Source organism: Hipposideros armiger, unplaced genomic scaffold (assembly GCF_001890085.2).
Source record: "Hipposideros armiger isolate ML-2016 unplaced genomic scaffold, ASM189008v1 scaffold_429, whole genome shotgun sequence".
Taxonomy (NCBI): domain Eukaryota; kingdom Metazoa; phylum Chordata; class Mammalia; order Chiroptera; family Hipposideridae; genus Hipposideros; species Hipposideros armiger.
In genome coordinates, this window is record NW_017731779.1 from 602,761 (window position 1) to 617,156 (window position 14,396).

At 40.6% G+C, this 14,396-nt stretch overlaps 1 protein-coding gene across 1 annotated transcript in view; it reads left to right on the forward strand.

Moving 5' to 3' along the window:
- GLDC (glycine decarboxylase) overlaps nt 1-14,396 on the forward strand; it is a 74,270-nt gene that overhangs the window by 6,716 nt on the left and 53,158 nt on the right. The window contains exon 3 of the mRNA XM_019664748.1: nt 10,667-10,802. Within this exon, the coding sequence (XP_019520293.1) occupies nt 10,667-10,802 (136 nt within the window). The remainder of the gene's footprint in view (nt 1-10,666; nt 10,803-14,396) is intronic.

Sequence of the window (14,396 nt, forward strand, 5' to 3'; positions counted from 1 at the left end):
GCCACGCAAGTCCAATCTGTGGAGGGTTTGGGCAGGCTGTATATGAACAAGGAGCGCAGAGGGGAAGTCCAGCCAGAGTCCAAGCATTACGTTCATTGGCTTTAGGATTGGGAAGGATTCTTGGTGGATGTTCTTTGGTCGGAAAGTAAGTATCTTTTGTGGGGCAGGTACTGATGGTAAACCAATCTCAGTGTTTAAGTTCTGTGCTTCTGAGGGAGCATGCGTGAGATTCTCCATTTCATATCTTCCAGTTCCATTTTAGATTGAAATCCTTTCACAGGGCTTTCTTATTTTTTGATGTGAAAAGGATACAAACATACCAACATGGTGATGAGGAACCAAATAGGTCATGTGATTGGGACAAAGAACATAAAAGGTAAAACAGCTTTTTCCTCTTATCTTCATCTTGTTAAAGGATCATGGAATTCATCCAGCATTATCAAAGATATTTTATGTAAATGAAATTACTTCTTTAGCAATATTTTTGAAATTGACTTTTTTTTTGGGGGGGGGAGGACAGTGTATCCATTATCTCCTGCTGTATAAGAAATTACTGCAAAACTCAGTGGCTTAAAACAGCAATGAACATTGATTATCCGCACAGTTTCTGTGGGCCAGGAATCCAGGAGCAGCTAAGTGGGGTGGTTCTGGCTTGGAGCCTTTCACGAGGGTGCAGGTATAGTGTGGTGGGTGCTCAACCAGGGCTGGAGGAGCCACTTCCAAGGTGGCTCACTCACGTTGTTGGCAAGTTGGTGCTGGCTATTAGTGGACGGCCTCAGTGCCTCCTCATATGGGTCTCTCTCTACAGGCTGCTTGAGTTTCCTCACAACAGGACACCTGGATTTCTTCCAGAGCCAAAGAGTGAAGATAAAGGGGAAGCCAGTCAGAAGTTGTCTTTTTTATGGTCTAGTCTTGGAATTCCTATAGCATTACTTAACACCATATTCTACTCATTAGAATGAGTCACTAAGACTAATCCAAATTCATTGGGAGGACAATTAGTTTCCACCTGTTGAAGGGAAGAGTAAATAAAATTGCAGACATATATATATATATATATATATATATATATATATATATATATATATATATATATATATATATATATATATATGATTTTATTTGGGAATTGGGGGAGCGGAACAGTGTTGGGGAATTGGGGGAGGGGAACAGCCAAGTTGCTGTCCTTCAATCTTAGTTGTGGAGGGCGCAGCTAGCTCAGCTCCAAGTCCAGTTGCCATCTGGCTGCCCATTGGCAGCTTGCCGCCATTGTTGTTAGGAGCACGTGCTCTCGCCAGCTGAGCCACAGGTGGCAACTCAGCAGCCACGCGCTCAATGGCCCATGTGGGAATTGAACTGGTGACCCTGTTGCTCAGAGCTTGCTCTCTTAACCAACTGAGCCACTCGGCCGGTCCCCCAGACATATTTTTTAATAGAATTTATTTTTTAGAACAAAACTGAGGGGAAGGTAGATTCCCGTATACCTCTCATCCCACACAAGCATAGCCCACCTCTTTATCAACATCCCCACCAGAGTGGTACATTTGTTGTAATTGATGAACCTACACTGACATATAATTATCACCCAAAGTCCATAGGTTACCTTAGGATGTAATTACATTCACTCTTGGTGTTGTACATTCTGTTGGTTTGGACAAATATATGATGACATATATCTACTTTTATAGTTACATACAGAACAGTTTCACTGCCCTAAAAATCCTTTGCAGAAATATTTTTTTTAAACTTCACATTCATTACCACATTCACTTAAACACACACTTATTTTAAATTATACTGAATTTTATCTAACTTGAAATAATATTCATTGCCATCAAAATGAAATGAATTAAACTGTATCGTAAATATAATGTTACCCTTGAGGACTATTAAGGTATATAGGACTATTTGACCATACACTAAATGCCCTAGCCTACTTACTTTTGTCACCATTGAGTTATAAGCTACTATTACCAAATCTATTTCTACACTTACTCCACCTGCTTTGATTCCTCATATATTGAGAAGCTCCCATAGAAATAAGATACTGTTTTAGGCACCCGAGGGTACAAGAGTTAGGAGATAAAGGATGATAAAGATATGATCCCTGAGTGTAAGTTACAACTGGTAGGGAGATAATAGCTCTACAGGTCTGCAAATAAGATGAATGCTTTGGATGAGGTATGGCATGAGCAGAGTCATGGAAGTGTGACTATAACATCGTTATCTGAGGGATGGTGTGTAGACTACATACGTAAAACACTAGGCTGCAGAGAGGCATGAAAAGCAAGGTATTGAGGGCTTAGAGCCATGATAAGGGATTTGTTTTCCTCTACGTAATGAGAACTTACAGTTTTTACAGAGGGAAGTGACATGATTAAACACGTGTTTTAAGGAGTGCCTCTGAGATCAGAGGCAAGGAGATGAGCTGTGAGATTGCTGGAGAGTTTAGAAGTGAGATGTTAAATGTACATTAGTTCAGGTCTAGCAGGAAGCAGTCATCAAGATGACATTAGATATGCAAGAAGTTTATTGGTGGTGGGAGCAGGAGAAGGCAGGGGAGCCTTTAGACTGCATGCAGTTCTCACCCTGGTGGAAGGGGAGACAAATGGAAGGGGGATTGGGTAGGAAGAATCTTAGACTGCAGCACAGAACTAAAAAAGTTTGGTCAGTCTGAGTGGGAGTTCTGGAGCCAAAGTTGCCATGGGAGGAGTCCCACATCTTGTAGGAATGGGTCAGCACCAGTTCTCTGCTCGGTTTAGTCGTTGGCTGGGATCAGCCTGTGGAAACATTGTTTTGGTCCAAACATGGTGGTTGATCAGAGGGCCACAGGTGGGGCTGCCAGTCACATTGTAGGCTGAGTGTCTTGGGGGTGATGGTAATGTTATCAGAGAGGGAACAGAGAGAAGTAGAGCATCCTGGAGGAAGGTGAGATCATGAATCTTGTTTGAGCAGAATTGAGTTTGAGGTGCTCGTGGAACATGCATTTGAAAAAGTTGAAGCAATAATTGGAAATATGAGTCTAGGGCTCGAGGGAGAGACAAGAGATCGAGTTGCAGGTGTAGTGAGTCTGCTGAATGAATTCATGGGGATGAGTGAAATTTCCTAGCATGGAGTATGAGGAACAAAGCGGAAGCCAGGATGTTGGGAAATGGAGCATGTAAAAGGAGGGAGACAGAGCAGTCTGAGATGAAGTGATCCAAGAGTCTGGATGCTCAGTTTTCAGGCAGGGGGTTGTAGGCCTCAGTGTCATATTCTGGATCTTTGTTAGGCATAAGAAGGAAGAAAATCCACTTGAAGACATAAAGCTACTCCAAGGTGCGAGGAGTTGAGGGGCTAACTGTCTAATGATGTGAGTGAGAGGCAAGAAGGTTGAGACTGAGCATGAGGAAAGAAGAAAACTGGGAATTTTAGTAAGAATTCTCAATGTCTATATCATCAACGTACTAATTGATTAAGCCACGAGAAAACAAAATTTTGGAAAATCTGAAATTACTGTTTCCACTGCATTATTTCACAGAACTTGCTAATAGCTTCAAGTTTCCATTTATAAATATTTCTCTGAAGCCCATGCTTTTAGGGATGAGAGAGCAATTTGTGTATTGATTTGTCATGGATTCTGTGATGGGTGAGTTATTGGGAATATTGAGTTAGCTGTGTGTAGGAGTTTAGGAGAATTTTCATTGCAACACCTTGATTCACATATATTTTAGGAGCACCTACTGTGTGCCTAGCAACCCGCTATGCTGCTGCTCACCTAGAGATTATAATTTAGTTGGTGAGATTCTGGGATGGACTACAAATTTCTTCATACGCCTATTCCTTTGATCTATAAAAAATTGTCCCTTTCCTGCAAGCATGTTAAATTGTTTGAGTTGGACTCTTAGAACATATCCTTTCCTTTTTGTTCTTGCTCTGCTGGCCATAACAATATACCCACAGGGAAGCAAAAAAGAAAAACAAATACTCTAGGACTTCCACCCTGATTCTCATTTCAAACTGACCATTTGACCTGATTACGTAGGTTAACTGGTGTTCTGGATAAATATGATGAATTCTGATATTTCTCTGTACATTTCTTTAGAAAGTGTTCATAGATTGAATGAAAAGAGGCAGTGGAGGAGACCGCCCACAGAAAGTGTGACCCAAGTTCAAGGAGTAAAGAACAGACATTGCACTTCTCGTTCCCACTGCCCCACTGTAGGGAGCTGTTTTCTACAGCTGATATAAAGATCTTGAACCTGTGTATCTTTTGGGGGAGCAGGAAGAGGTGTAGGGACTGTATACTCTTTAGGAGACAAGAGGCCAAGGAGCCATCAGAAACACAGATTTGGACATGGCTCAGCCCCTTTCAGCTGGAGGCGCCTGTCAGAGGGCATCTAACTCGGGAGGGTCGTGAGGGGTTGGGTGAGGTGGGGTGTTAATTGGCCGAGCAAGAAAATGGAGAAGAGCCTGTCAGGATTAGGGCGAGGTGGGTCAGAGCCCCAGGTCAGGCATGTGTGGAACTGTCCCAGCCACATCTTGTCACATGGAATGAATGCCCCTCTGCCAGTCTTGAAGGGCTTTCAAAGAGTTTCCATGTCATTGTTCCATACCGCCCAGAGCTTATGGATCGGTTTGCCTTCCTGGAGTGAACAGATTCTGTGATTCACAGATTTTGGTTGGGAAACCTTCTATCGGGGGAGAAAACATGAGGGAGTAGAGTTTATGCTCTGTGTAAGTTTCAGTCAGGCTGTTATGGGGGAGCCAGGTGGGTGCTGCACGTGATCAGGTGACGTTACAGAAAGGCTACATATTAGGGAGGAATTTGTATGCAAATTCTGGTTTCCATTTATCAGAAAATCCTGATACATGCTATCATTCATGGTCTGTTTATTTTGATTGAGACCCTCAACCCCACCCCATGTTTTCCTGAGCAGCTTTGAAGCCATGGATCTACATGTTAGCAAGAGAAGTGTGGCAACATAGGCTCTGCTCTCACATTCTGGCCCCAGCTTTCCCCTTAAGCCTTTGGCAGAAAAAGGCCTTTCTGGGAAAACTCAAATATGAGTGTGCTGGTTTTCAGTCCTGATGACTTCCTTGGAGACCTTTTCCAAGAATCTTTCCAAGCACACAGAGGGCAGGGAGTGGGAGGAAGGCCCTGATGCTGGCTGAGTGGCTGTTCTGTGCTGGGTGCTGCTGGGCTGCCCAGAAAATGCTGTTTGGACAGACAGCCACTGTGGGGACTGACAGGTGTCTGTACCCATATATTTCCAAGGAGGAGTTTGTTCTGGGTGTAACCTTTTAATTTAATTTAAAATTTTGAATAAGTAGCATAGGCACACTATCCAAAATTCAAAAACACAAAAAGATATACAGGGGAAAAAGCAAGACTCCTTCCCACTTATCAATCTCTTGATAATCATCCCAGAGATATTCTGTTAATATACAGCATATGCATATATATTCTTTTTAAAAGTATAAATGGCAGAATAACATATATTCGCTGTGAAAATGAGGCATAAGTTTTTTAGATTGACAAAAAACAAAAGCAAAGCATGACTACCTTTTTTCCTATAATTGAGTAAAAAAAAAAAATCATAGGGTTGTGTGTTTTGGGGAGTGGGTTAAGGGTAGGGAACAATGTGTATGTTTGTGTGTGTGTTTAGGTAGGTATAGCAGGTATCTTGACCCATACAGCCTGCCTGTCCATTTTAATGACAATTTTCCAGTTCTTGTCAAAATTTATGTATGTAGGGAATTAAAACCTAGGCTCAGCAGTGCATTGAGAATTTTAACAACTAAATCAGCTTATTCCTTTTAGAAAGGATTTATTTGGTGTAGTAGTTGGTATAATGTTCTTGATATTTTAGGTGCAAATGACAAGGGAGCCGCTGTTGCAAAGGCTCTTATGTGGGATTACATAAGGAGAAAGCATTTATCCTGAATTCTGAGAAGCAAGAACAGTGTGAGATCCACCTGTGGATTCTTATGGAGTGGTGCCAAGGCCACTGAACTCTGTTCTTGGTACATTAGGACTAGGGCATTATGCAATGCTCGAGGCAGAAGAATAAATAAGGTCAAAAAAAAAAAAAGAATAACTAAGGTCAGAAGCAGGCATTTTTGTACAACAGAAAAGAAATTCCTGCTGAGATTCCTGAAGGATAGCTTGAAGATTTTTGTGGCTGGGAGTGCACAATAATGCACAGGGTCTGGCTGCCCTGCCAGGCTTGCCAGGCAGGCATCTGGAGAATGACAGGTTGTCTCCCAAGTGTGTTTTAATGGACACTCTGTCATTCTGTCTCATTTTTCCCCTGGGTAGTTTCATTGTTCTCAGGAAGAGAGGTACTGGAGTTGGGCACGTTTTCAGGAGGAAGCTGTTTTTGTCCAATTGGAAGGACAAGTGTGAGGAATGTGCACTGTTGTGGGGTTTGCTCTGGGGGAAATCTGAACTTTTTCCTTTCTCCCCCTTTTCCACACAGCTTTTCTTGGGGACGCACTGCCTAGTGTTTGGATGGCACAATTAATTGCCTTTTTAAAATACCTCTCTTACTAGATAGGGGGGAAAAGGCTGTCACTTTTTCCCACACTACATACAGGATCCCACACTATTTTCTCTAGCAAGGAGTCCTTTTCCAAGGGTGGGAGGACCTAAATGTATTGTGGTGTGCAGTGGTGAACGTTGCATGGCTAGGATTTGTGCTTCTTTTTTTTTCAGCTGAGCCATCCTGCCACCTGTTGGCAGCTCAGCGGCAGCTCAGCTCGGGCCAGGACTCCAACCACTATTGCTCAGAGCTTGCACTCTTGAGCCAGCTCTTAACCAACTGAGCCACTCGGCCGGCCCTTTGTGCTTCTATTTAGACCAATCATGCCCCCAAAATTTGCTCTTAGAGACTGATTCTGTTATGTTCCATTTCAGGTAGATTCAGCAGGTAGATCTTTGATTGTGGTCTTTTCCCTCTTTTCGCCCTTTCTCCATGTCCATTGGATCTTGGCATCATTTAACGTAGTAACTCAAACTCTGGGCTCCTAAATACACTGGGTTGGCTCTTCTGCCGATTGGGCCAAAAGTGAGATTTCATTAAGTGGGGATGAAAAATGGTGTCCAGTGAACAAACACTTCAAACAATTCAGACACTCAGTAAGCTGTGTGTTTGGGAAATGTTTTTTATAATATATGTTTGGTAAGGCCAGAGGTCTTGATTTTATCACAGTAAGAATTAGCTTAACTCTGTTCTTCAAGTCACAGACTGTCTTGGCTTCTGGCTGGGAAGTTTGGTCATAATAAGCAATGGACGAGTGAATGGGAAAGGTTTCTCACACCATTCTCACTTTCAGAAGCATGACCACGTACCCATCCTACTCTTGATGGCTCAGGAGCATCCATTAGCTTGGTGTACAGAGGATTGCTCACTCTATTAACTCAATTTGTTTCCAGCAGAAGGTAAAATTGGTTGTAAAGACCAGGCTAAGATGAGGGCCAGTCAGGTGCTTGGGAAGTTTGGTCCTGTAGGGACTATAGAGTATATGTGTTGTAGGATTAGAAGTATCTGTGTCTCAAGTTTGACCATTTTTATGCTTCTGGGTCTTATCCATACTTAACTATTTTGCTCTTTGTTTATGTTAATTGGCCTTTAAATTTTTTCAAGTGTTTCATTCAAGTGCGTAAGACATTGTGGCAGCTGTGAGGGATGCTGGTATGTATCTGGAGACCCTGTACTGATGTGGAGGGTCAGTGGGTCCCTGGCTGGCCTGAGTTGGCGTCTTCTCTTCCTCACTGTTGAAGGCATATGGGCCGAACAGGACCAGGAACTGGGTGGCAGGAGGCTTCTGAAGGAAGGAAGAAGGGAACTGGGCTGTAGTTGAGGCTCTCTTACTGGGCTCCTTCCTGGACAGTCCTGCTGGGAGGTATGATAGAAATGGGTTTTTGCGAGAGAGAAAATCAGCTCCTTCCATTATTCTAAAGTTGAGAGTTTAGGGTCTCCAGATACATATCAGCATTCCCCTCATAACAGCCACTTGCTTTGTGCACTTGAATGAAACACCGGAAATTTTTTAAAGGCCAATTGGCATAAATGAAGAGCATAATAATTAATGATAGATAATACCCAGAAGCATAAAAATGATCAATCCAGACATAGATGTTTCTAGCTGAAAGGGGTCCAGGGGAAAGATCTTAGGAGCAATGGGGCGGTACTGGGGGTTCACTGCCGCCATCTCCTTGTGCCTCTGGAGCTCCTCTTTCTGCAATTCCCATTAACTTACTTGTCACAGTCCAACTTTTTAAGGGGAAAAAATGAAAAACTGTTTTTGAAATTTATTTTTAATTCAAATATAATTGACATGTATTATTATATTAGTTTCAGGTGTACAACATAGCGACTCAACACTTGTATACCTCACAAAGTGATCACCACAATAAGTCTAGTAACCATTTGTCACCTTACAAAGTTATTACAGTATTATTGGCTATTTTCTCTATGCTGTAGATTACATGCCTGTGACTTATTTATTTCATAACAGAAATGAAAACCTTTTAATCACTAAAAATCACGACACGAAAAAGTCAAGCTTGAGAAGCAAGGCTTGTTGATTTTGTCGTGCTTCTGTCATCATATGGTGCTCTCCTTGTATGTGCGCTCTGTGTCCAAATGTCCCTTTTCTTACAAGGACGCTGGTCACTGAATTGGGGCCGACCCTCACACAGCATGACTTCATCTTAATTACATCAGCAAAAACCCCATTTCCAAATAAGTCGTATTCACAGGTACCTGAGGTTAGGGCTTCAATATATATTTTTTGAGGATATAGTTCAGCTCACAACACTCCTTTGCTCATCTCCATCCTGGACTACTGTAATGGTCTCTTTACCATATTTCCCTGTTTTCAGGGTCTCCCCTCTGATGTTTCCACACTACCAATAGAATTATTTTTCTATAATGTAGGGAAAAAAAACACTAAGTATTTTATACTCTATGACTCCCAACGGTTAAACTCCCAATTTGACAAAGCCTTTCAGACTGTTCTCTTTTGAGAGCTGGACCTTTTGGCCTCACAACATAATATGAAACAGGGACCTGTCCCTCTTGCACAGGACCTTAATTGAAGCTGGCCTTGCTGAATCATAGGCCTGCCAGGAACCACTAATTAATCGCCCCTCCTACTGGGCTTCTCAATCACTCTTCCCTGAGATGATTTTGGGAAGCAATTGGATGTCTTGCATGATTATCCCTAAGGATGCTGTACTTGCATTTCTCCTCAGATACTGGTTTATTATACTTTCACTTTTGTTTTCTAAAATTTCAGTGGAAAGAGGCAAGATTATCATAATGCAGTTGAATTATATTTACCCATGAAACTGATACTTACAAAACTGTCTTTTTTGCTTAACCCGGTCTGGCAAAATGGCACACCTTGTGAATTTATTTCCTGTGAAAGCATATGAAGTGGGAGGGTGGGGTGGAGGGTAAAAGTGTTTTCACTGAGGATAAAGAAGGATTAATGAGAATAATATTCACATAGAGTTCAGTAGGGTTAAAACAATGTGAAGCATCTTCCTAGCCAGTTTGCCATCTTAGAAATTGCGATACCTAGATTTTTCTCTGACCTAGTAATAATAAAGTCACTCAAGTCCAAGATTTAAGTGACCGAGTCTCTAAGAAGATCTTAAAGGAGCCAGACATTTGCCCAAGTTGTTAAATCTCAGTTAAATTTTAGTAGCATGGTCTATCTATACGCAGAGGAGCAGAGAAAGAACCACCTAAGGCCACTTGTATTGAGCAAGTATTTCAATATAACCGCTATACATGTAGCAGGTCTGAACTTGGTTCAGTGGGTACAGTATGGAATCTGAAGTTAAACTGAGTTATAACTCTTTCATATAAAGCAGTGGAGCCTTAGGCGAGTGAGCCTCTTCAAGCCTCAGTTTTCTACGCTGCATGAAAAGCATTTGGTATAATTCCTGGCAAAACTAAACACTCAGAAATGTCAGATGCTGTTACTGTTTTGTTGTTATTATACAAATGAGCCCAAATAGGGTGTCACCTGTATCCAAGAGCTTCTATAATTCCTACCTAATTACCTAAGTGCCCTCATGGGAATGCTGGTTAAAACTGTATGTGGGTCTTTTAGTAAAACTGACATTTTACATTGTTGGGTAAAGGGCTTATTTATTTATTTTTTTCTAACGAGGGGCTTTTAATAAGTAGCTTTTTCAACGACACACAGGATAAAGTGTTAGAAGTAGCAGAGCAATTTTAGAGAAAAATATAGGTCATGTGTTATTTAAGACTTGATAAACTGTTGGTGTAAGGCAATTTGAAAGGGAAAACAATATTTTACTAAGAGAAAGAGCTTTTATTTGGTGTAAATACAAAAGAAATGTAAAGGGGACAGAAGAAACCTGGAATGAGGCAAGTGTTAAAATTGGGCGTTTCTGACAAAGTAAAAAAAAAGAGCCCAAAAAAATTAAGAGAAACCAAATATGAGGAATAATTGAATGCTCTTTTAGGACTTTTTCAGATTTCTACATACAACATTTAGTGTTGCGGGGGATGATTCTTACAGTTTTCTAGATAGCTGTTCTCTTCATATAAATATTTGAACAAAAAGAGGATTTCAAAGTATAATTTGAGCTTTCTTTTGAGACGTTTTCTCTCTGTAACCTTTCTTTCTTTCCTACAATCAGGTGAAAATGAAATCCTTGCAACTCTACGTGCCATTTGCAGCAAAAACCAGATCTGGAGATCGTATATTGGCATGGGCTACTATAACTGCTCAGTGCCTCAGACGATTTTACGGAACTTGCTGGAGAACTCAGGATGGTAATATATTACTTGATTAGAAACTGGAGTACCGTGATTTGACTCACATGATTCTCCCCATCTTCCCATGCCCCATGCCCCCTGCCCTTGGAGCCTCATAACTTATCCAATGACACCTACACTCCCATGCTGTCTCTAACCTCCAGGAAGCTCCCTGGCTTTCTCTGGCTTGGGAAATTTTCTTGTTCAAATGTAGAGAGACTAGAAGCTTCTTCCCACTTTTATTCCCACAAAACATTTTAGAGCTCTAAATTGTGGATGTAGACCCATCTAAGAGATGTAGACACATCTAAGAATAAAAACTTGGACAATTTTGACATTTTGAAAACTAAACTTGACACACTCCTTAATTGTAAACCCCGTACAAAGTGTTCCTAGTACTAGCAATAGGCATGCTATGGCAACTACTTATGACATATAAACTTACACTCTTTCCCCTTACCTCCCACAAACATAACTGGTCTCTGTGTGTTTGAGTCTGTAAGTGAGTGAATGTGTATCTGGCCATCAGCACAGCCAGTCTTCATCTGCTGCCTCAAGTCCAGACCTGTCACTCTGAGGACCAAAGTGTTTGTTTAACTTATGGCATAGGCTCGGCTAGGTGGGGAGCACAGCACCTTTGCATCTTTCATTCGCTTTTGTATAAGTGCAAAAATGTTCCTGCTTGGTGAGTGTGCTTTGTCCTGGATGTAGTTATTAGCGTTCCATCGCTACAGGAGCCAGATCTGTTGGCATAATCACTTCTGCCTTACCATCCCTTACAACATGCTCCATTTCATTATCAAAGAGGGAAAAACCATCAAAGAGCTAGTTTTTCTGCTTTTGGTATGTGTGTGATTTTATCTGCATTGCTAAGGGCTCCTTTCCACTGTGGTGTTGGTAAAAGTTTGAATGGTAAACTCCAAGTTTGCTTTCAAAAACAAATGGCCTGTCTTTCTTTCCTGTTACAAAATAAGCTGCAGCAGTACATGAATGGGCTGCAGCATTACGGCTGTCTGAATGCTGGCCAGTTGGCCTTCGTTCGTGGTGGCTGTACAGAATATTCACCGTATTGCTTCCTGGCTTTGAGCTGATGTGTTAATTTACTTTAGGAGCTGCCAGCAATTTGAGAGGGAGACAATGCTGTGCTTTGCTTTTCAGTCCTGGTTTTTGGGCTCACTTTAAATATTGTTCTTTTCCATTCTCCGAAAGCAGATCTGGACCAGAGGGTGGTACAGCACCTGGCCAGTGAGTGATAGGGAGAGCTGTGCACATGAGGGTGCTGGACTTCACATTATTGCCCTTCTGAATGGTTTCCATAGAGACGGAACCAACAAAGTCCGGTGACGTGAGGTGAAAATAAATGGACAGCATAGCCTCGAAAGAATACAAACATTTGGGCTCTTACAAGAAAATTTTCATCAGGTCTAGAATTTATTTTATGAGGTCCTCTATTCCAAATTTTTGAATGCTGATAACATCAGTAACGAATAGCAAAAAAAAAAAATCTATGTTTTCTTTGTGGCTGTTTCTGTTTTGTGTAGCTTTGGCACTGGGATCAATGAAAGAATCTCATGAATGTTTATCATACTGCAAAACACTCCACTATCTCTTTCTCAATTCCAAAAGAAAGTCACAGCCAACATCATAGAGAATCCTCACTATTTTGGAAAAAATGTTAATGCCATGTTGAATACATCAAGCATTCTATTTAAACGGGACAAAATACATTCTTGGATATGCAGATATTTTTTTGTTTTCTAATATTAAAATGCACCTAGAAACACAAAGCAGATGAGTTAAATAGTCAGTTGGAACATAGACATTGCAGATAACAGACACATTTTCTTAATTACTATGTTTTGCCTAATTCAGGCAACTAAACCCTTTGATGCAGGATGACAGGCCCTGTGCTAGCATTTTTCTCCTACAGTGAAGGTTTATTTGATATCTCCAGGATCGAGACTCACCAATCTGAGTCCTTTAATAGATGATTGTGAAGAGTATTAATGCCTGCTTTATTTTAGTGGTGTAAAAACCCGTAGATTATAAAAAAAAGCTTACAAGTAAAAGTGGGCTCATCATATATTTGTCATCTTTGCAAGAAAACAATTCTAAAGCTCTCTACCTTTAGCAGGGCTAATGAGCATCAGCCTAAGTTTGGGCTTATAAAAGGGTTGAGCAAGAAGAGAACGGCTGAGCAAGGGAGGGAGGTAAAATTAAATCCAAAAGCTGTGATAGAAGGAACAACGTGATCTCAGGTCTGAAGGACTATGCCTGGGAGGTTTGGCGCTTTCTCCTGCAAGTAATGGGAAGCCATTCCCATTTGAGCAGGAGAGTCAAATATACACACTTGCACCACAAATATCAGTCATTTCCGATTTTAAGCACTGCTCTGGCTTAGTATGTCAACAACGAAGAAAGGGATGTCAAAAGGAAGATAATAGGTTATTATTTGGGGCTAAAAAAACCCTAGAGTTTTCTCCTTGAGAATTGGTGGAATAGTGGTACCTTCGAAGGAATAAGAATATTCAGGAAGAGGAACTAATTTGGGGATCTAGTTGGATGAAGAACAGGAAATGTGAAGCCGACATGGGATGTGATGAAATCCAGGAAAAACCAGTTTTAGTTTCCAAGTAGAAATATCTAATAATAATATCTGAATAGAACAGTGAGCAAATTCTTTGGGAGAATTCTATGAGTGTTTACTTTAAATTAAAAAAAAAGTTTTAAAGACCAAAATAGAGGGCAAAAACAGCTTTTTAAAACAACTAACCTTTGGGCAGGATTTTATCATTTCCAAATGCGCTATATAGTTTAATTTCGAGTGCTAAGAAAATATGATATAGGTGATGTTAAAATTTCATTGATCCCCAAGAGAAATGGGAGAGATCACTTTAGTTACTTGTCCCAGTTCACAGGTAGCAAGTTAAAGAATTGAGGTTGAAACCCAGAGCTTCTTAACACTTAGTGTTGTGAGGCTGTAAGGAAACCTGTGAAGCTCTATGCTACTTAAGGAAGTACAGGCTGGTGTGATCTTTGTGAGGAGGAACATGGTAATATGTACTGAGAGCCTTAACGTTAATTATCGCATATGATTCAAAATTCCACTTCAAGGAACCTATCCAAAGGAAATAAGATTAAAATGAAGCTGTTCACTGTTATGCTATTTCTAATATAGAAAACTAAAAGTAATATTCAACTTGAGGGGAGTTGTTAATTAAATTATGATAAATAAAAGGATTTAATACCATATAGCTATGAAAATTATGTTGAATAATATTTAAAGTTATTAGAAACTGCCCATGGAATAATGTTAGTGGGAAAAAAAACCAGGATACAACGCTTTACAAAGAGTGTAATCTTACTTTAAATATAAATATGATTATGATGTAGAAAAGAGACTGAAATCAATTAACCTGATTGTGGTAATCACTTTATAAAATATATGTATCAAATCATCATGTTCCACACTTCACTTTACATATATACAATTTTATTTGTCAATTGTAACTCAAAGCTAGAGGAAAAAAAAAAGAATGTGTAATGAAAAGTCACAAATCAAGAAGAAAAGGGACAGACAACACAACAGAAAAATGGGCAGCACACTTGAGT